This window comes from Trichosurus vulpecula, chromosome 2 (genome assembly GCF_011100635.1).
Source record: "Trichosurus vulpecula isolate mTriVul1 chromosome 2, mTriVul1.pri, whole genome shotgun sequence".
NCBI classification, from domain to species: Eukaryota; Metazoa; Chordata; class Mammalia; order Diprotodontia; family Phalangeridae; genus Trichosurus; species Trichosurus vulpecula.
Genome location: NC_050574.1, coordinates 139,425,262 through 139,447,299, shown reverse-complemented (window position 1 = coordinate 139,447,299; position 22,038 = coordinate 139,425,262). Strand labels below are relative to the sequence as shown.

Sequence of the window (22,038 nt, the reverse complement as noted above, 5' to 3'; positions counted from 1 at the left end):
GGTAATGAGATTGGGAATGGCATCCAAGTTGAAAAAAGGACATGATCAACCAGACTAGAAACCAAGAGACCCAAGTTCTAGTGCTGGTTCTGCCACTACCTTACTGTGTGACTTTAGCATTTTGAAGTCTCATTTTATCCATAAAATTGGGGGCAGGGGGAGGCAGTTAGGTGGCGCAGTGGATAGAGTGCAGAGCCTGAAGTCATAAAGACCTAAGTTCAAATCCAACCTCAGATACTTACTAGCTGTGTGACCCTGGGAAAGTCATTTAACACTGTTTGCCTCAGTTTCCTCATGTGTAAAATTAGCTGGAGAAAGAAATGGTAAACTACTCCACTATCTTTGCAAGAAAACCCCAACCGAGGTCACAAAGAGTTGGCCATGACTAAAGAACAGCAAGTATAGATTTGAACTATACAGTCTCTAGGATTCCTTCTAGTGCTAACATTCTATCAGTTTAAACAATGATATAATGTCACAGTAGACAAGATCAAACTGGTGGAAAATGAGGGTATTAGATACTCTGACTATCTAGAAATGCGTACTAATTAGTCCTGCTGCCAAAATGAGCACTTTCTTCACAGCATAATTAAAAAATATTTAGGGCAAGTCTAATAAAAAATCAGGAGTAAACATAAAATTAATTGTAAAGATAAACATAAAAATGTAAGATGCCCTACCTTCCTCATTTTTTTGTTTGTTTGGAATAAAAACATGTTCACAAAGTAAATTCGTGATATATATTTGTCAAGGGTTAGGTTCTTCATCCAAAGCAGTATTTCCCCAAATGAGAGTCATTAACTCCAAAGAGGACATGGAGCTCACAGATGTGGCTGCTCACACATAGATGAAATGGATCCAGGCCTATGGTGAACCACTGCATCGATAGGTAAAGCACTAACTATAGTGACTTGTTCATGATGTTCAACTCTCTGGGCCTTGCCATCCATCTTGTCAGGGCACTCTCTGAATTTCTGGGATCTGCCATTAATTTTGATGCTGCTACTCTAAGGACCACAAGTTATTTCCAAACCCCCTTCCCCATCCCCCTTCCCCATCCCCCCCCCCACCGCAGTTTCCTCCCACATAAGTTATCTATTAGTATGTAAGCTCTCTAAGGACAAGACTATTCCACTTTTGTATCTTTTTCCTTAGCATTTAACAAAAGTGCTGAGCATAGAGTAAGTGCTTAATAAATGCTTTTCTATTCATTTGTCCATTCACAGAATCTGGAGCTTTTTGATGACCTGGTGGCAAACTGAGAAGCAGTATAGTATAGTAGATGGGGAACTGACTTCAGAATCAAGACAGACCCAGGCTCAAAATCCTGCCTTTGACACAACCTGGTTGTGACAGGCAAGACACCTATCCCCTCAATTGCTCAGGCTAACCTCGTTGTTGTATGCCTGTGAAACCTGGACAGTATACCAGTGCCATGCCAGGAAACTGAATCACTTCCATATGAATTGTCTTAGGAAGATTCTGAAGATCATCTGGCAGGATAAGGCACTCGAACTAAACTGCCAAGAATTCAAACTCTGCTTCAGAGAGCACAACTCTGATGGGCTGGTCACATTGTTTGAATGCCAAACCTACATTTGCCAAAAAGACGGTTTTATGGAGAACTCACACAGGGCAAGTATTCACATGGTGGTCAGAAGAAGTGATACAAGGACACTCTCAAGGTCTCTCTCAAAAAATTTGGAATTGATTTTGATATGGGAGACACTGGCACAGAACTGCTCAGCATGGCGTTCCTACATCAGAGAAGGTGCAGTGCTCTATGAGCAAAGCAGAATTGAAACAGCTCAAAGGAAATGCAGGATTTGTTTGGAGAGTCCACCCCAAATTTTCACACAGACTATTTGTGCCCGACCTATGGCAGAGCATTCCAAGCTCATATCAGCCTGATTGGCCACAGTCGGACACACTGACACTCAAGCATAGTGATGTCATTTTGGTTTTCTTTGAGAATGAAGGACAACAACCAACCAACCAGGCAATTCTCTAAGGCTACAAGTTAGAAAACAATTGTACATGTGCAATAATAAATGAAGCTTTCTTAAGAGGAGAATGAAATCAATGGTCTGAATCCATGACAAACTGGGAACTGTGTGAACGAAAAGGTCATTCTATAAGACTTTCTACGATACCAAGAGGGTCAGCCAGAACTATGAAGTGCAGAATGCCTGCTTGATGTGGTACTAGTTGGGGTGAACATAAGAAATGGAAGGCCCTTAGGAACATTGAAAGAAATGGTCAAGGAATACTAGAAAGAGAAGTAAGGGAGAAGAAGACTTGGAGATTACTGTAGAATGATAATATTTGAAAACCAGTGCTCTACAGCAGAGGTTCTTAACCTGGGCTCTGTGACCTTATTTTATTTTTCGTTATTTTGGTAACTTCACTCCAATATGTTTGGTTCCCTTTTTAATCCTGTATTTTATTTTATGCATTTAATTATGTTGAGAAAGGGTTCACAGGCTTCACCAGACAGAAAAAGGATTCCATGAAAAAGGTTAAGAACCCCTCCTCTAGAGCCTGAAGGAGGGACCAAGGTGGTACAGATGGCAATCTGCCTCCTCTGCCCTCTTTTAGGGTTTGGGTGAAAAGGCAGGGCCTGTGAGAGGGTCAAGAAGACAATGAATGAGGCAAGGTATAGGATGGCATTGCTGCAGGGAGGAGGTACAGTAGATTTCCCATAAAGAGGAAGCAGCTCCATTCCAAGCATCTGGATGGAATGGAAGCTCCTTGAGTGCAAGGAGCTGTTTCAGGTTTGTCTTTTCATCCCCAGCGCTTTGCACCATGCCTAGCACATAGTCATAGCTTCATAAATGCCTGGTTGGTTGATGACTGGAGAATCACAGAAAAGGGAATAAGTACTATGAGGGATGTTACTGTAGAAGGCAACACTATCCTCCCCGTCCCTTAGACTCCTCTTCAATTCACTACTATCTCACCTCCCATATTCAATCTGTTGCCAAGTCTGCTGATTTCACCTTTACAATATCTCTTGAATACATGCCTTCTCTACTCCAACATTGCCACCACTCTAGTGCAGGTCCTTAAAACTTCACACCTGGACTACTGCTATAGCCTGTTGGTGGGCCTGCCTACCTCAGTCTCTCCCCACGTCCATCTATCCTCCATTCAGTCACCAAAGTGATTTTCCCAAGCACGTATCACTCCCCTACTTAATAAACTCCATCACTTCCAGGGCCAAATGCAAAATCCTCTGTTTGGCATTCGCCCTTTATAACCTAGCTCCCTCCTATCTTTACAATCTTCTTACACTTCACTCCCTGACACATAATATTCAATCCAGTGACACTGGCCTTCTGTCTGTTTCATGAACAAAACTCCATATCTCTTAGCTCTGGGCATTTTCTCTGGCTGGCCCCTATACCTTGAATATTCTCCTTCATCTGCTCAGACTACTGACCTGCCTGGCTTCCTTTAAAACTAAAATCTCGTCCTTCAAAGGAAGCCTTTCCTAAGCCCTCTTAATTCTGTTGATTATTTCCTATTTATCCTGTTTATCGTTTGTTTTGTATATATTTATTTGTATGTTGTCTCCCCTCTTCCTCCCCTATTAGACTGTGAGTTCCCTGAGGACAAGAAACTGTATTTTGCCTATTTTTGTATCCCCAACATTTAGCACAATGCCTCGTGCATAGTATTTAATAAATGTTTATTAATTGATTAATTGCTTATAGTCATAGAAAGGTTCACTGCTGAGCTCCATCCTGGAGAGAGTGGAGCTTTATCCCCTAGCATTGATATCTGGGAAGTAGAGCTTCCTGGGGGTGGGAATGACCTTTTTTCTCCTTGTGGATGTTCCCCTACATTTCTTCTTCACAGTAGTTGCCAGCTTGCATCTTGCCTCATTGTCGTCCTGGCCCTCTCACAGGCCCTGCCTTTCTCCCCAAACCCTACACCAAAGAAGTTGGATTGTGCTCTGTATTATCCAGACCTTCAATCATTCCCACCAGCCACAGCAACAGGCTGCCCCCTCCCTTAACAAGAATGAAGTCAGACTGTATGTACTAAACACCCATCTCCCAGCCTCCATTCAGCTTAAACTCAGTTTAGGGAACTTCTCCTTACTAACCTCTGTGTATTCTACTCCTGAATCCCTCATAGCAACAGCAATGACAACTGCTGCTGTGATGAGATGCCTCACTGGAAACTGAATTGAAACCAAGTTCCTGGAATGGGCCACCATCCCCAGGCTACTTCCCGAAAGAACTATCCATCAACCCAGGCTTCACAAAGGCACTTCATGAGAGTAGGAGAACAGGTCAGGCCCCTCTCATCCTTCAGGGCCAGGCAAATTGCCACATCCCATTAAATCTGAGGCAACTCTGGCATAGCCAGTAAACTGTGTTAAAATTCTGTGAAAGTAACTCTTTTGTCAAAACCTAAATTAACTTCTATTAGATTATCAAAACAAAAGCCTCAGATTTTAAAAACTGCCTTGAACTCTTTGGGGTACCAATTTTCTTCAGTCTTTTTTTAGTCACGTCTAACTCTTCAAGACCCCATTTTCTTGGCAAAGATACTGGAGTTGTTTGCCATTTCCTTCTCCAGCTCATTTTACAGATGAGGAAACTGAGGCAAACAGAGGTAAGTGACTTACCCTGAGTCACACAGCTAATAAGCGTCCTAGGCTGGATTTGAAATCAGGAAAAGGAATCTTCCTGACTCTAGGCCCAGGGCTCTATCCACTAGGCCACCTAGTTGTCCTTGGGGTAAAGTCAACAAAAACTCTTACCAACTATTTACACTACTTTCCTCTCCCACCCGCCAAACTAGACTTTCTGCCATGCATCCATTAATGTACTCAGTAGGATGTTCTAGGGGGGCAAGAAAACCAAGAAAACTGCACATGGGGTCACAAAAAGTTGGACACCACTGAAAAATGACTCAACATTTCTAAGCATTCACATGGAACTCTAGAAGTGATTCTGCACATATAAGTGAGGTGAAGAAACAACTGGTATTCCCCCTTGAGTCATCCCACACCCCCCAGCTTTTCATCAAGCAGGCCTAAACTTTCAAACCAGAAAAGCCAGAAATCAACTTTCAAGTTGTTAGTCGTCATTAGCCTGAATTATCTATCCTCATGATGGAATCGGCTATCAGTAGAATCAGAGAATGGATAATGTAGTCTACTGGTTGCCTAAGATCCTTGCTTCATCTCTTCCTCCTTTCTGTTCCCTATCTCTGGGCCACAAGAGAAGTAAAATTATAGAACCAGAGATTTAAACTGAAAGGGGCCTTAGGAGCCATCAAACCTAAACCTTTAGTTTTAGAGATGACAAACTGAGGCCCAGAGGGGTCTTATTAGTATCATTAATAAATATAATAAGATCTATGATATTATTTTATTATATTAATGTATTAATAAAATATAAAATTATTATATTATTAATATTACAATAATAATTAACCTTTATATAGTGCTTACTATGGCCAGTCACTGTGCTGAGTGCTTTATGACTACTATCTCATCTGATCCTTATAACACCTCTGGGAGGTAGATGCTATCATTGTCTTTATTTTACAGATGAGGAAACTGAGGCAAACAGAGGTTAAAATACTTGCCCAGGGTCACATAGCTAGTAAGGGTCTGAGGGTGGATTTTAACTCAAGTCTTCCCAACTTAAGTGACTTGCTCAAGGTCATACAGGCAGCAGTCGAGTGTGGGTTTGAATCCAGGTACTCTAATTCCAAAGCCTCTTTTCTCAACTTCAAAATGGAGATAATAATAGCACCGACCTCCCCAAGCTTGTTGTGAGGATCAAATAAGATAACATACATAAAGTGCTTTGCAAATTCAAATCGCTATATCAATGCTAGTTATTATTGTTAATACTAACATATCAAGTCAACAAGACACGAAGATAAATAAGACACAATCTCTGCTCTCAATGAACTAGCAATCCTGTAGACAGCCTATGATCAATGATTTAACAAAGGTTCTTTTTACGGTGGCTAAGAATTAGAAATGGAAGAGATGCCCATAGATTGAGGAATGGCTGAACAAGTTGTGATATATGACTATAAGAGAATATTATTGTGCTGTAAAAAGTGATGAGCAGAATGATTTCACAAAAAAGTGGAAAGACTTCAATGAACTTATACAGAGTGAAGTGAGCAGAACCAGGAGAACACTGTACAAAGTAACAGCAATATCGTACAATAAAAAACTGTGAATGACAGCTATTCTCAGCAATGCAATGATCTAAGATAACCCCAAAAGACTCACAACAAAAGAGAAAGAAGTAATGACATCTGAATACAAACCAAAGCATACTTTCTTTTTCTTTCTTCCTCTTTCTTTATCTTTTTTCCTCTTTTTCTTTCTTTTCTTTTATTGGGGGGGTTTGAATTTTCTTCCACAAAATGACTAATGTGGAAATATTCTGCATGATTGCAGATGCATAACATATCAGATTACATGCCACCTTAGGGAGGAGGGAGAGGAGGCAAAGAGGGATAGAATTTGGAACTCTAAACTTTCAAAAAACTAAATGTTAAAAATTGTTTTTGCATGTAACTGGGGAAAAATTAAATATTTTTTTAAAAAAGGTTCAGATAAAGTGCTACAGAACATTTCCTTTAGAGTCACATCAGAAACTTAATATCAGCCTTACTACTTTAGTTTATAGCTCCATCTTCTTTTAGGGCCGATAATATTAAAAGGCTTGATTATTCACTTTATTCACTGGTCTTGGATTCTAACAATTTTGGCCTGTTTCCAAAACTTAAGTCTAGATTCAAAGGAAATAAATAAGGAATTTTTTAAAGTCACATGGGCTCATTTCGATTTGAAATTTCAATAATAATAACTGATATTAACATACTGCTTTAAGGTTTACAAATAGACTTTGCATATCTTATGTCATTTAGACCTCAAAACAACCCTATACTACATGTTGGGTACTAGGGGTATTATTGTTTCCATTTTATAGTTGAGAAAATTGAAGCTTGGCTAAGTTAAGTGACTTGACAATGGTAATAAATCCAGTAAGTACTGGAGATGAGACTTGAACCCAGGTCCCCCTGACTCCCAGTCCAGTAAACCATGCTGCTTCTCCTCAACCAATCCATATTAAAGTAATTCAAAAGTGAAAGCTGCAAAAGTTTTTTGAACAATGAAATTGACAAATAATGCAAGGGTAAATGTTGAAGGAATTCAATGGACAGGTAAGAAGAGAGTCAAGCTAATGCAATGTTGGTAGATCTGTGAATTGATCCAACTGTTCAGAAAAAAAATAATACCAGGAAAACTAAACTAGAAAATTCACTAAACCTTTGACCCAGCAACGTTATTACTGGGTATAAAGATCAAGGATGACAAGGACAGAGGGAAAGGTCATCTATATCCAATACTTTTTTTTGGCAATACTTTTTATGTAGCAAAAAACTGGAGACAAAAGTGTGTGCCCATAAATTGTGGAATTTGAGAAACAATGACTGAAGAATTCAGAGAAACATGAGAAAAACCACATGAACTGATGCAAAAGTAAAAGAACCAGGAGGCCAATTTACACAGTGGCCAAAAAAATGTAAAGAAAAATGACTTTGAAAGACATCAGAGTAACCACAATATCCTCAATTTCAGAGAACTAAAATGGAAACATCTCTTCCTCTCAGAAGAAGAGTGAGGACTATGGGTACAAAATGGGCCAGATGTTATCTGATTTTAACAGGAGTGTGCTGGAGCCAGCTCTTACTGGCTCCTGAGAGCCAATGGTTAAACTTTCACTGTGACCATTTGCACCTCAGAAGTTGGCAAATGCCAAATGTCAGGGTTTGATTATTGTTCAGACTTATGAAAGTGGTAGAGAAAATGTTAACACTGTAAAATAAACTTAAAAGTGTGTCATGCATTTTAGGAGAGCTGCTTGTAAAACATTTACCAACTCATCCTTGGATATGACCAATATGCTAGTCTACTTTGCTCACCAATACTTTGCTGTTATATAAAAGAAAACAAGGCATCTACTAAACATTTCTTGTTTCAATGGCTGGAATAAGTGTGCAACTTCTCATGGTGATTTCTTTGAAAGGGATAGCACTCATTTGGATGTACAAATTCTGGTATCCTTGTTTTAAAAATCAATCACCTCATTATATAAATACTTTAGCTGACAAACACCTCCTCAATAATTGTGGTAGGGCTATGGCCCATTACACAGTCCTATTATTTCATGCTATATTATCAAGAAATCCCAAGGCCATATTTGCTCCCACTGATGAAATAAAAGAAAGACTTAAGTAGAAGGCCAGCCCTTGAGGGCAAAGAGAGCCTCCAATTTGTATTTGTATCCCCTGCACCCAACAGAAGGCCTATTACATAGTGAGTGATTAATAAATGCCTGCGGATAAATGAAAGACACAGTGAAGGATGTGGTGCTCCTACAGAAGCTTCAATCTAAGTTCGGGCACAACTAAATGGCATTTCCAAGAACTAGTTGACTTAGAATACTCTCACATTATATTGTGGCAGAACCAAAAGTCCAAAGGAGCCTCCAAATCCCCAAACCACAGTCATTAAAGTTTGGGAGTTGAAAGAGACTATGGTGACCTTCTAAAGTACCTGAACAAAAATTCTTCCACAGCATCTCAAACAAGGGGTCATCTGGCTTGAAGACCTTCACTGAGTGTTGAACCTACTGACCACTGAGGCAGCCAATTTCTACTTTTGGATACCTCTAATTATTAGGAAGTTTTTCATTACTGTTAGTAATAATAACTAGTATTTTTGTAGCACTGTTCAGATTTGCAAAACATTTTATCTTCACAACAATCCTGAGAGGTAGGCACTATTATTATTCCCATTTTACTGATAAAGAAACTGAGACAGAGGTTAAGTTGCTTGCCCAGAATCACAAAGTTAATAAAGTTCTGAGGCTGGATTTTAAATCAGGTCTCCTTGACTCCAGGCCCAGCCCTCTCTCCACCGTACCACCTGGCAGTCAAGAAAAAAACTGACAAGAGAATATGGCAAGTGGGTTAACTTAACTCAAGTATTTATGATAACTACCACGTGCCCAGTTGTTGTTCAGTCAATCAGTAGTGTCCAACTCTTTGTGACCCCATGGACCAACTATCCATAGGGTTTTTTGGGCACAGACATTTCCTTCTCCAGTGTATCCTTTTGTCAGGCTATCAGAGGTTAAGTGACTTGCCTAAGGTCATGTAGCTAGGACTTCTTCCTGACTCTAGGCCTGGTACTCTGTCTATTATGCCACCAAGGTGCTACTAGCTATACTCTACCTCTAGCCAGCCTCAATTTCCAGTATTATCTGTTTGTTTTATGTGGCTTTGTTACAACTCTTCATTGCCAAGGCTATGCTGCTACCCACTCATAACCACTATATGTCTTTCTATTGTTCTCTGGGTCATCAAAAATTTTTATTCTTCTGAGATCACTGTTCTATGCTTCACTGACAAGTAACAACCCCTAGGAAAACAGTGATGTCAGTACACATACATGGGGCTTTTGTAACCACTGGCAGATTGGATTGTTGAAAGTGCTACATAGCCTACTCTCTTCCAATTCAATCCTGAACCTAGTTCAGTAGGTGTCCATCTACATTGCTTCACCAATATAGATATACTAGTAGACCAACTCAATAACTATCTAGTTGCATTTCATAAACTGGGCAAGATACTATTTGATTTTACATTTAAAACTACATTTTCCTTTGTCAATATTTTTGGTGGGTGGGGGTATCAGAGGAGAATTAATAACAAACAGTTAAAGTAGAAACTCATATTCTTTACTTCTCTGAATTGTGTGTCAAGGTGTGGTCTTTTGTAGAAAATTGTTTTCTTATTGCATTTTCATAAAGAATATGCTTCAACATCATTCTCAAAGATTTTAGCTAAAAATGAAGAAGTAGCCCTAAAGATTGGTAACTGCTGATGTCTTTGTGGTTGCCTTTTACTAGTGATAAATACCATCTGTGATTCTTTTAGAATCTGTCCCTCTGAAATATCTTGAAAATAGATATCTAGGTAACTTTAAAAAAAGTGGATCTGGACCTAGATTATTTACCTTCTGCCTTATGAACATTTGACTTCCTAACACAGCCTTTGGTCATTTAATGTCATGATAAAACAAAATGACTGGTCATGACTATGAACAGAGAGAAGCCTTCAACTCTATTTCTAAGATCAAAGAAGGAAGTGGCCTGAAGATTCCACGCACAGCAAAATGTGTAGGTGCCTATCTTTTCTCTTACACTTATATTTTACTTCCCTCCCCACACTGGAGCTACAATCCAGCTACATTGGCATACTTTCTATCTCCTGACTCTTCACCTTTGACCTGGATGTCTCTCAAGAGTTCAGTGTTCCTCCTTGCCTCTGACTCCCAGCCTCCTTGCCTCCCTTCAAGACCCAACTCAAATCCCACCTTCCACAGGAGGCCTTTTCCATTTACCTTACCCTTCCCTCAGAAATTACTTTCTATCTCCTTTATTTATATCTTAAATGCACTTGTTTATTTATATGTTGTTTTCACTATTGGAATGTGAGTTCCTTAACAACAGGGCCCCTTTCTTTGTATCCCCACTAATTAGTATGGCATACAGCAAGTGCTTAATAAAAGCTTACTGAAGCTTGGTGACTAACTTACCATATGTCCTATCTCCCCCACAGTCATTGAGCTGGTGGATAACAAACTCGAGTTCCTAACAACTAAACATAATATTTCTGATTTAAAATGGCAGGAAGACCTCGTGATTGTTACAAAGACTCCCTTTCCATATCTGTATCCTTAACATTGCTCACGCACGCTTCTTGGTGCTTCCTGAGTTGGGCTGTCAGAAGAAGTCTACATCAAAAATAAGGAATCTAAGTACAATAATTCCTGAAACTCTGGGAAATAAGATTGTCAGAGAGCAATGTGGGGGAGAGCAAGAGGAAGGAGGTAATGGGGAAGAAATGAAAACAAACCTGCAACTGAACAGTCTGCACTGATGGCCCATCAATGGCTATTGTGTGTCCGAATCACATCAAGGAAAAACACCCAAACAATTAAGGGAAAGCAAGTGCATGAAAGCCAGGATTCTTAGTTTGCATGTCGCTAAAGGAAACAGATCAGCCATAGCTAGACAGCCACACCCTTTGGCATGCCTTGACATATTGGCATCCCGTGGAAATACAGGTCACTGATCCTTGACTCTGATTTGGGCTACACAAGACTCTACTCATTAGAAGTCCTTTATAGCATCATTGGGTCCTCCATTTTCCCAAAGGGAATCTAAAAAGGAGAGGGAGAAATAAGAATCATTCAATTCATTGTAATTCTAACTTTTCTTAAGTGCCTGTTGTGTATAGCCTCGTCAGCTGATTATCAACTGTCTACTAAACATTTCCAAGTAGATGTTCCATTAGCATTTCAAATTCAACACATCCAAAATTGTCATTTTTTTCCTCTGAATCCTGCTACTTCTTAATTTCTCTGTTTCTTTCAAAAGCACTAACTATCCCTCTAGTCAGTGAGGTTTACAACCTAGGAATCATTCTTGATACTTCCTGTGGCCAAATCTTATTAGTTCTATTCCCTCGGTATCTCTTACATTTCCAGTTGTCTCCTTCTCTCAGCTTACACAGCCACATCCCTAGGTCATCTTCATAACCTCTCTCCTGGACTACTGCCAGAGCCTCCTAATAGAACTTCCTGCCTCCAGTCTTTCCCTTCTTCAAGCCATCCTTCATACAGATGCCAAATTGATATTCCTAAAATGCAGATTTACCATGTCATTCCCTTGCTCAAGAAGCTCCTATGGCTCCTACTGCCTCGAGAATAAAATACCCCTTAGTTTGGCACAGAACCTAGATTCAGCCTGTTTTCAAGGTTATTGAACATTTCTTACCTATACACACATCTGATGTTCCCTGTATGCCCAATATTCTAGTTTCCACTTCTATGCCTGGAATGCAGGCCCTTCTCAGCTCTGCATCTTACAATCTCTAGTTTCCCCATGGCTCAGCCTAAGTACCACCTCTCACACAAAATGACAGACCTCTAAAGTATCCATGGATAGATTTCAGTGGGTCTGCAAATTTTTCTTAATCCTAAGTAAATGTACTGCAATATAATTGGTCTTCTTTGTAATCCTATTATATTTTATGCATTTAAAAACATTATTCTTAGAAAGGGCCCATAAGCTTCACCAGACTACCAAAGAGATCTACGACAAAAAAAGATTAGAGACTCCTACTCTCTAGTCTTCAGGCCCATCCTCTCCCCAACATTACTTCATATTGACTTTCTATATATTTTATATTAGGGCAGCTAGGTGGCAGACTGGATAGAGCACTGGACCTGGAGTCAGAAAGATCTGAGTTCAAATCTGGCCTTAGACACTTATAAGCTGTGTGACCCTGAGCAAGTCACTTAAGCCTGTTTGCCTCAGTTTCCTCATCTATAAAATGGTCTGGAGAAGGAAATAGCAAATCACTCCAGTATCTTTTGCCAAGAAAACCCCAAATGAGGTCATGAAGAGTTGGACATGACTGAACAACAAAATACTTTGTATTTACTTATCAGTGTACATGTTGCTTCTCTCCATTAAACTGTAAGCTCATTGATAGCAGAGACTGTTTTTGTATCTGTCTTTTTATATTCAGAGCCTAGCAGAGAGCCTAACACATAGGAGAATCTTAGCAAATACTTTTTTATTTTTGTAGAGCATTGCACCAGGTGCTGGAGGAGATACAAGGTTCGGGGGAACCAAAAAAAATCCAATTCAATCCAATAAGTATTTTTTAAAATGTTCACTTTTTTAAAAAAGATATTATTTATTTATTTTAATCATTCCCTTTCTTTTTAAAATTTTGAGTTCCAGATTCTCTCCCTCCCTCCCATCCCCTTCCCTATCCACTTCAGCTTGAATCATAATAGATTCTGCTCCAGCCCTTCATTTCAACTCTGTCCATATCTTTCTGTTCCAAGTTTGCCTCTTGTATACAACATACGGTTAGAATCTGATTTCCAATTCATTCTGCTGTTTGCTTCCTTTCTATGTATTAGCTCATCCCATTCACACTGGCAGTTAGGATCACTAATTGTGCATTTCCCTCCATCTCATTTTCCTCAGTCTTTTTCCTCTCTTTTTACCCCATGTCTTCTCAAAAGTCTGTCTTACTTCCAAGCACTGCCTTCCCCAATCCATCCTCCCTCTTATAATCTTCCCTCCACAGCTTTTATCCCCTTTTCCTCCTATTTTCCAATTGAGTAAGAGAGATTTCTATAGCCAACTGAATGAGTGTGTGTGTATTTTCCTCCTCCGAACCAATTCCAGTGAAACTGAGGTGCAAGTATTGCCACCACACACCCATTTTTCCCTCCACTATAAAAGCTCTTCCTTGTACTTCTTTATGTGAGAAAATTTGCCCCATTCTACCTCTCCCTTCCCACTCCTCCCAGTGTATCCTTCTTTCTCACCTCTACATTCTTTTTGGCGGGGATCATCCCAATGAAATGAACACACACCCATGCCCTCTGTCTATGTAGACTCCCTCTCACTAGCTTGATAACAATAAAGTTCTTAGGAGTTACATGTGTCATCTTCCCACATAGGAATGTAAACAGTTTAACCCTATTGAGTCCCTTAGGATTATTCTTTCACATTTATCTTTTTTATGCTTCTCTTGAGCCTTGTATTTGAATGTCACATTTTCTATTCACCTCTGTTCTTTTCCTCAGGAATGCTTGAAAGTCCTCTATTTCATGAAATATCAGTCCTTCCACCTGAATAATTATGCTCAATTTGGCTGCACAGGGCATTCTTGATTGTAATCCTAGCTCTTTGGCCTTCAGGGATGTATCATATTCCAAGTGCCCTGGAAGTCTTGTATGATCCTGACTATTTGAATTGTGTCTTTCTGGCTGCTTACAGTATTTTCTTCTTCATCTAGGAGCTCTGGAATTTGGCTATAATATTCCTGGGAGTTTTCATTTTGGGATCTCTTTTCAGGAGGTGACTGGTGGATTCTTTCAATTTCAACTTTACCCCCTGGTTCTAGGATATTGAGACAGTCTTCCTTGATAATTTCTTGAAATTTGATGTCTAAGCTCTTTGTTTTTTGATCATGGCTTTCAGGTAGTCCGATAATTCTTAAAATATCTCTTCTATTTTTTAGGTCAGTTGTTTTTCCAATGAGATATTGCACATTTTCTTCTTTTTTTTTTTATTCTCTCGACTTTGTTTTATTGTTTCATGGAGTCATTAGCTTCCACTTGCCCAATTCTAATTTTTAAGGAATTATTTTCTTCCATTAAGCTTTTGTACTTCTTTTTCCATTTGGCCAATTCTGCTTTTTAAGGAGTTTTTTTCTTTGGTGAATTTTTGTACCTCCATTTGGCATATTCTTCTTTTAAAGGAGTTCTTTCTTCTTTTAAAGAAGTTCTTTTCTTCAGTGAGTTTTTGCCCCTCTTTTGTTGTTGTTACTTGTTGTTGTTACATTGTTCAGTTGTTTCAGTCATGTCTGACTCTTCATTTGGGGTTTTCTTGGCAAAGACACTGAAGTGGTTTGCTATTTCCTTCTGTTGCTCATTTTACAGATGAGGAAAACTGATGCAAACAGATTAAATAATTTGCCCAGGGTCACATGGCTAGTGAGTGTTTGAAGCCACATTTGAACTCAGGAACATGAGTCTTCCTGACTCCCAGACCAACACTCTATAAACTATACAACCTAGCTGCCCCCTCTTTTACTCTTAGGCCAATTCTGTTTTTTAAGGTGATATTTTCTTCAGTATTTTTGTGCCTCTTTTACTGAGCTATTAATTTTCTTTTCATAATTTTCTTGCATCACTCTCATTTCTTTCCCCAATTTTTCCTCTACCAATCTTATGTCTTTCTTTAACTCTTCTAGGAATTCTTGTTGGGCTTGGGTCCAATTAGTATTTTTTTTTTGTGAGGTGGGAGGGGCGTTCTTGTAGCTGTTTTCACATTATTATCTTCTGAGTTTATTTCTTGGTCTCTCCTGCCACCATAATAGCTTTTTATGATTAAGTTCTGTTGTTGTTGTTGTTTGCTCATTTCCTCAGTTTATTTCTTTGCTTTGAACTTTATGTTAATGTTGGGCTCTGATCACCTGGTGCTTCTGTTTTCACTTAGTTCTGAGATCTGCAAGTTTTTGGTGCTTCCAAGATGGTGTTATCCTGGAAGAGGTAGGGTCATTGCTCTCCTGGCCTGTACTCTAGTCTTTATCTAGGAAGGGTCCCTGCTCCCCTGCAGCCACAAGTGCTAGCATTCTTCTTGGCCCTAGAACTGTGACCAGAGCCACTGCTCCTCTCCATTCTGGAACTGTGACCAAGAACTGCTTATGGGCAATAGAGCTGCCAGTCTGTGCCAGCAAGTGGTCCCCTGTAATCTCTTTTTGACCAGTGTAGCCAGAATGGACTTTGTTTTCTTTGAATGACTCAGCTCACCTCGTTGAGCTTCCCTGGACGCTGGGGCTTGCTCTTCCGGGGCAGGACCAGAGCTTCCTGTGTGATGAGTTGTGGCGCTGGCTGAGGGGAGGTGTGTTAACGTGGTCTACGCTGGGGGAGGGGCCAAGTCAAGAACCAATCGGCCCTGGTCGTTCAGGCGGCGCTTGATGATGTCAAAAACTCTATAAGAGGGGAGAGGACAGCTTGAAGATTCTCCTTTCCTTTTCCGGTTGGAGCCAGAGACACCTACAGCCGAAGCTGAGCTGCCAGTAGCAGAGCTGACTAGAGGCTAGTGGGTAATCTTCTTACCGTAGAGGGGAAGCATGTATACGATTTTGCCTTATACCATCTCGCTTCTCTGTGGCCTTTTGGTTACCCTTATAAGGCGGACTTATTGGGCCTGGAAGCTTTTGATGAAAATATCAAAATGGGGACGCTGGTTTGTGGGATTGTTATTGTGGAGTGTAAATACATGCTTTAGTTCTCCTGCCTTCTGCCTAGAGAATTCCTTATATCTTGCGGTTCTGGACCTTTTAGGCACATATGAGATTCTCTTTGAAATCATAAATTCTGCCTTCCTAATATAACCAGTTATCCCACTCCCTTATGGTCTCTGGACTGAGAGACCCCAAAGCGGCTGCTGCTGTCACAATGGCCTCCAAAGGCCCCCTGCTGGTGCTCCTACTGAGCTCTGGGCCCATGCACACCCAAATATTACAGACCTCTCTAGATAGCCTCCTATATTTTCTTAGGCTGGAAAAATGTCTCCCTCTTCCCTTTTGTTGGCTCTGCCACTCCAAAATTTGATTTGAGGCAAAAAAAATTTTGATTTTAAAGTTGTCTGCAAGGGAATATTCTCAACAAGGCTTTATTAAGGACCTCTGGCTTTTCCTCGCCATATGATCCAAAGCAAGTCATTTAATTTCTCAGTGTCCCCCAGGCAATTCTGTAACACCATACGTTACAAACTAATTGCTGATCTGTCCATCTGTGGAAAAATTTTCCCCTACTAGGAGTTTTCCGCAGGGATGTTCCCCTTACAGAGCTAGGCATTTCCCAAACAGGTCTAAATCATAATTTTAAAAGACAAAGCCCTAAGGTAGCTGGAAATGCAAAAACATCATGAAAAGTGGTCCCTGCCCTCATGGAGTTATTTTCTGGTGGAGGCGAGGGTTCAACATGTAAGTGATGATGCAAGATGCCTATAAATGTGACAGTTTGAGGAGAAAGGAAGTTGGCATTAACAGCTTAAGGTATCAGGAAAGGTGTCCTGTAGGAAATACAAGCATAAAGTGCCTACAGCCAGGCACTGTGCTAAGAACTGGGAACAAAAGATAAAGACAAAATATGAAGCAATCCTTCATGTTAAGTTGACGTTTGGCCAAGGAAGAAAACACCAGATGACAAATTTGAAACTGGAAGGGGCCTCAGAGGCTTTCCAATTCAAATACTTTATTTTACAGAAAAGAAACTGAAACTCGGGAACTTGTCCAAGGTCACACAGAAAGCAAGAGCTAAAGGTAGAATTTGAACCAATATCCTAACTTTTGGGCAAGAGATTTCTCAACTGCACAACACTGATTAAGGATGTACAGAATAAATACAAAATAGTGAGGAAGGCAGGGTAGCTACAGTGCATGGAGTGCTGGGCCTGAAGTCAGAAAGACCCAAGTTCAAATTTGGCCTCAGACAAGTAATCACTGTGTGACTCTGGACAAGTCACTTAACCCTCTTTGCCTCAATTTCCTTATTTGTAAAATGAGTTGGAGAAGGAAATGGAAAACCACTCCAGTATCTTTGCCAAGAAAACCTCAACTGAGGTTACAAAGAGTTGCACACAGCTAAAACTACTGAATAACAAGTGAGAGAAGGCACTATCAGCTGGAAAGATCAGGGAAAGCATCTTGTAGCAGGTAGTGCTTGAGATGTGCCTTAAAGAAAGTGAAGGGGAGCAGCTGGGGGGACAGCTAGGTGGCGCCAGCCCTGGAGTCAGGAGGACCTGAGTTCAAATCTGGCCTCAGACACTTGACACACTTACCAGCTGTGTGACCTTGGGCAAGTCAGTTAAGCCCAATTGCCCTGCCTTCCCCCCTCCAAAAATAAAAATGTGAAAAATTAAAAAAAAAAAGTAAAGGACTCTGTGAAGTGTGAGTGGACAGCCAGTGCTGTCCAGGCATGGAGCAATGCCAGCATAAAAACAGAGGCAAGAGCCAGAGCCAGATGAGATTAGCACTACAGGAAGCTAAGACTGTGAAGAGGCCAAGTGACAAGAGCCCTTGCAGTACTCTAGGATCCTATGGAAACGCACCCCAAGCAGAGGGGAGAGATGGAATGATGTTGACAGAGAGCCCAAGTAGGTCAGTCTGGCTAGAAAGTAGAGCATGAAAAGTATTCTTGGGCAAATAAGCCTGGAAAAGTGGGCTAGAGCTAAAATGCGAATGGCATTCAACGTTTTATCCTAGAGGCCATAGGGAGCCATTGAAGTTTCTTAAGCAGAAGAATGACAATTTTTTGGCTGTGGCTTAAAGGATTCAAAAGATTAGATGGAGTCCAATTAAGAGGCAACTGAAACAGTTCAGTCAAGAAGTGCTTAGAGCCTGAATTAGGATGAGGGTCATTTGTCCTTTGTGGTCGAAGAGGACCATGACATCGGGAAGATGATGCCATGACTTGCAAGTGAACTGGATTTAAGTGAGGAAGGGCTGAGCAAGGTCACCAGCCTCACTTTCTCCTCTGGAGCCATCCAGGTCCAGTGGTAATGATGAGGGTACAGTCTCTGGGAACCCCCTTGAACTCTCCTCGAAGAGAATGGGATTAAGGGTAGTTTAAGTAGCTGAAGGCTACCTGGAGACGAAAGACAATAAAAGAGCTAAAGTAACAGAGCTAGGGCATAGATATTTTGATCAGGATCAAGGGTGGAAAACAGACAGAAGGCAATCCAGAGGTAACCAAACAATGGAAGGCTAGCCTAAGCTATTTGGGCATGAAAAACTTATAGCCTTAGGGGAAGGCCAGATCTAGGGGGAAGATTCAAGGAGGGTTCAAGGGGGTTCCCAGAGACTGTATTCCATCAGGTTCAAGGGGGTTCCCAGAGACTGTACTCTTATCATTCCCCCCTCAAACAAATAGGACCCAAATTCTTTTGGGGTCCAAGGGGATTCCCACAGTCTAAACCCCATCAGTAAGCTACATATCAGGACAAATAAAGATGGCACCCTGATGGTCGTGTAAATGGAAGGAAGAAGATGAGAGATGTTGCAAAGGTGTAATGAGACTTAGTAACTTAGGGGCAGCTAGGTGGTGCAGTGAGTAGAGCACCAGCCCTGGTGTCAGGAAGAGGAGTTCAAATCCAGCCTCAGACACTTGACATACTTACTAGCTGTGTGACCTTGGGCAAGTCACTTAACCCCAACTGCCCTGCCTTCCTCCCTCCAAAAAAAAGACTTAATAACTTAAGGAGGAAGAAAAAGAGTTGAGAAACAATTTCAGGTCTAGTTGACCTTATGGATTATTCTCAACCCTTTATTCATTCGACAAATATTTACTGAGCTCAGCTCTAGGCGTTGGAAATACAAAGATGAAGATTACAGTTCCTACCTTCAAGTATTATACAGTATTGGGGGGGGGACATGGGAAGGGGAGCACCAGAATACCTAAATAAGTATGATACAAAGCAGACTGTGATAGAGGCAAAAAAGAGATCCAGACTGGATGCTGTAGGAAAATCTGAGATGAATCATTCTTGCCCTCAAGAAATTTACAATTTAGTGGGAAAGATAAGATAGGAATACAAATTACTGTAATACAGGCCAGTATGTGATAAACCTTATAAGAGATGTAGGCACAAAGTACTGTGAGAGGCCAGGGAGAAAGAAAGCAATTCCAGCTGGGGAAAAGAGGACTCACTTATGGTATTATATACATAAGATGAGGGTGTCTAGGTGATGCAGTGGATAAAGTGATGGGCCTAGACTCAGAAAAACTCGTCTTTCTTAGTTCAAATCTGGCCTCAGACATTTATAGCTTTGTGACCCTGGGTAAGACACTTAACTGTTTGCCTCAGTTTCCTCATCTGTAAAATTATCTGGAGAAGGAAATAGCAAACCACTCCAGTATCTTTGCCAAGAAAACCCCAAATGGGGTCATGAAGAGCTGGACACGGCTTAACAACAGCAATGTGATCAGAGGAAGCATGGAGTAGCATTATGGCTTATATGACCAGCCTTGAATTCAGCCTTTGGTGGAGAACCTGGGTTCAAGTACTGCCTCTGCCACACATTAGTGGTGTAACCATAAGCATGTCAAATTAATCTCTTTAGTACTCTAAGTATATGAGAGTATAAATTGCAGTTGAGTTGCTTATATTCCAAATACCACAGGATATTAGCATCATAGCGCTAGTGTTGGAAGGACTTTCACAGGCCTTCCAATTCAACCTCATTTTAAAGATAAGGAAACTGAGGTCCTAGAAGGTAAAGTGATTTGTTCATAAATGGGGTAGAGATGTAATACCCCGTACTCTAAAATTCAGACATTTTGAAATTTACAATTTTTTATTTCATTCCAAAACCATCGTCTATCTTCAAAAAGTAGTCTTATAGCCTCTTTTGCTCAGGAGCTTAGAAATCCTCCCGGTGAAGTGTCAACTATCCTCACTGTCCAAATCAAGGTCTGAAAACCTGGAGCTAAATAACTCAGGACCTTCACACGTATAAAACCCAGCAACTATTTTGCATATTTTTCTACTTTTAAAGGCATCTTCTTAGGCTAATGATCCAGGGGTGGGGAACCTGCAGCCTCGAAGCCACATGTGGCCCTCTAGGTCCTCAACTTCTGCCCTTTGACTGAATCCAAAGTTCACAGAACAAATCCCCTTAATAAAAGGATTTGTTCTATAAAACTTGGACTCAATCAAAAGGCTGACCTTGAGGACCTAGAGGACTACATGTAGCCTCGAGTCTGCAGGTTCCCCACCCCTGGAACATACTATCACTTCGGTTACTTGTCCTGCCCTCAGTGCCTGTCCATGCTCTTTCAAATACCAGAAGTCACGGAAAACACCTACTACTATTGTATAAAGTCAACAAGCCAGTCCGCCGGTCAATCCATTCACCGAATCAGGGTACTGTGCTAGGAGGAAACACAAAAGACTGTAGTCCTGTCCCTGCCTCAGTAGATTTAAGGGGACCGCCCTTGCTATCGTACCCATGCACATTCTGAAAGAACAGTCGGACGGTGAGCAGCAGACAGCTAGAGCCAGACTTCTCTCATGAACTCGTCAATTGGCTCCCTACCTGACAGTCAAGGAAGCAAACAGGAATTCACTAGCATATAGGCGGAAGGCAAGAATCTGTCCCATCTGCAAGCTCACCTCCTTGGCCTATCAGCACGCCCTCAGCGCGACCTGTTTCCCTCCACCACCACCCCCGCTCCCCTCAATTAAGCAAACCAACAAGTAGTTACTGAGAGCCTCCAATCGAAAATTTCACTTTTGAGAGGCTGCCTGCTCTAGCGGAAAGAAACCCAAACGAGAGGTCGGGGGATCTAGGTTCTCCAAGACCTCTTACTTCCACTTTAGTGTATCAAAACTGTTTTACAGTCAAAATAAAAGTACGGCATTATTTGTTAGTCCCTGCTCTCAAAGAACTTATATTCTTTCTCCCCTATGAGAAATCAAGGAGGGACCAGCCGTACAAGCTTCCACAGGGTGGATGTCTCTCAAATCACCCAGAATACACTTTTTAAGGTGTGTGTCAGTGTGCGAGAAATACAGAGACAAAGACAGAAACAGAGAATGACAGACACAGAAAGACGGAAGTGGGAGGGGGATTCCCAAAACGTCGTCTCCCCCCCCCAACACACACACATACACGCGCGGGGACACACATGCGAACACACACTTCAAGAAGCCTGATGACTTCTAACATCCATTTTGGGCTGGACGGCCAAAAATAGATTTTGGGTCCTTCGAAGATCTAGTTTTTGCATCCTCTGCTCCCCTTCCGGAAATTCAGCTCTGGTGAGGTGGTAGTTTCGGGGAGCCACGTGGGTGACTCCTCTAGTAGCTGCACAGTTTGCCTACCAAGGCATTTCGCCCTCTCCGTCCCTCCTAGCCTCCTCCCCGAGCAGCTGCACCCTCTATTCTTTGTACTCACCAGGTGAAGACTTTTTCTTTGATCCTGAGTAGGAGGTTCATGAAATTGCTAAGAAGTCCCGGTGTTTCCGAGGAGCTTGGGGCTTGTGGACTAGCCGCCTCCATGTGCAGGATCTGCGTCTGCCTCGCTCTGGTCTAGCACTGTGGGATTTCCACCAAAATGTGCCTGCCTGCTGGCCGGGGCAGGGAGGAGGCGGCGCTTGTGTGCAGCAAGCTGAGACTCCTCTCCAACTCGCGGAATCCTTCTCTTTCTGCCTTGCTTCTTCTGCAGCAAATCATTAACAATCGGGAGAGGAGAGCCAGACAATCCATTTGCAAATTATAACACTGGCAGCTCTGGGGTGCAAAGAACACAGAAGGCAGAGAAAAGGGAGCTTACTTTCATGGGCAGTCGGTTCTGAGACCTTATGTGCACTTCATG

General features: G+C 41.3%; 1 protein-coding gene across 1 annotated transcript in view; it reads right to left on the bottom strand.

Annotated features, from left to right (window-relative positions):
* The window catches only part of SLC35F2 (solute carrier family 35 member F2), a 74,870-nt gene extending 53,099 nt beyond the window's left edge, over positions 1–21,771 (bottom strand). Inside the window, exon 1 of the mRNA XM_036745789.1 lies at positions 21,619–21,771. Coding sequence (XP_036601684.1) covers positions 21,619–21,722 — 104 coding nt within the window. The 5' untranslated portion in view covers positions 21,723–21,771. The remainder of the gene's footprint in view (positions 1–21,618) is intronic.
* Between the last annotated feature and the right edge of the window lie 267 nt (positions 21,772–22,038).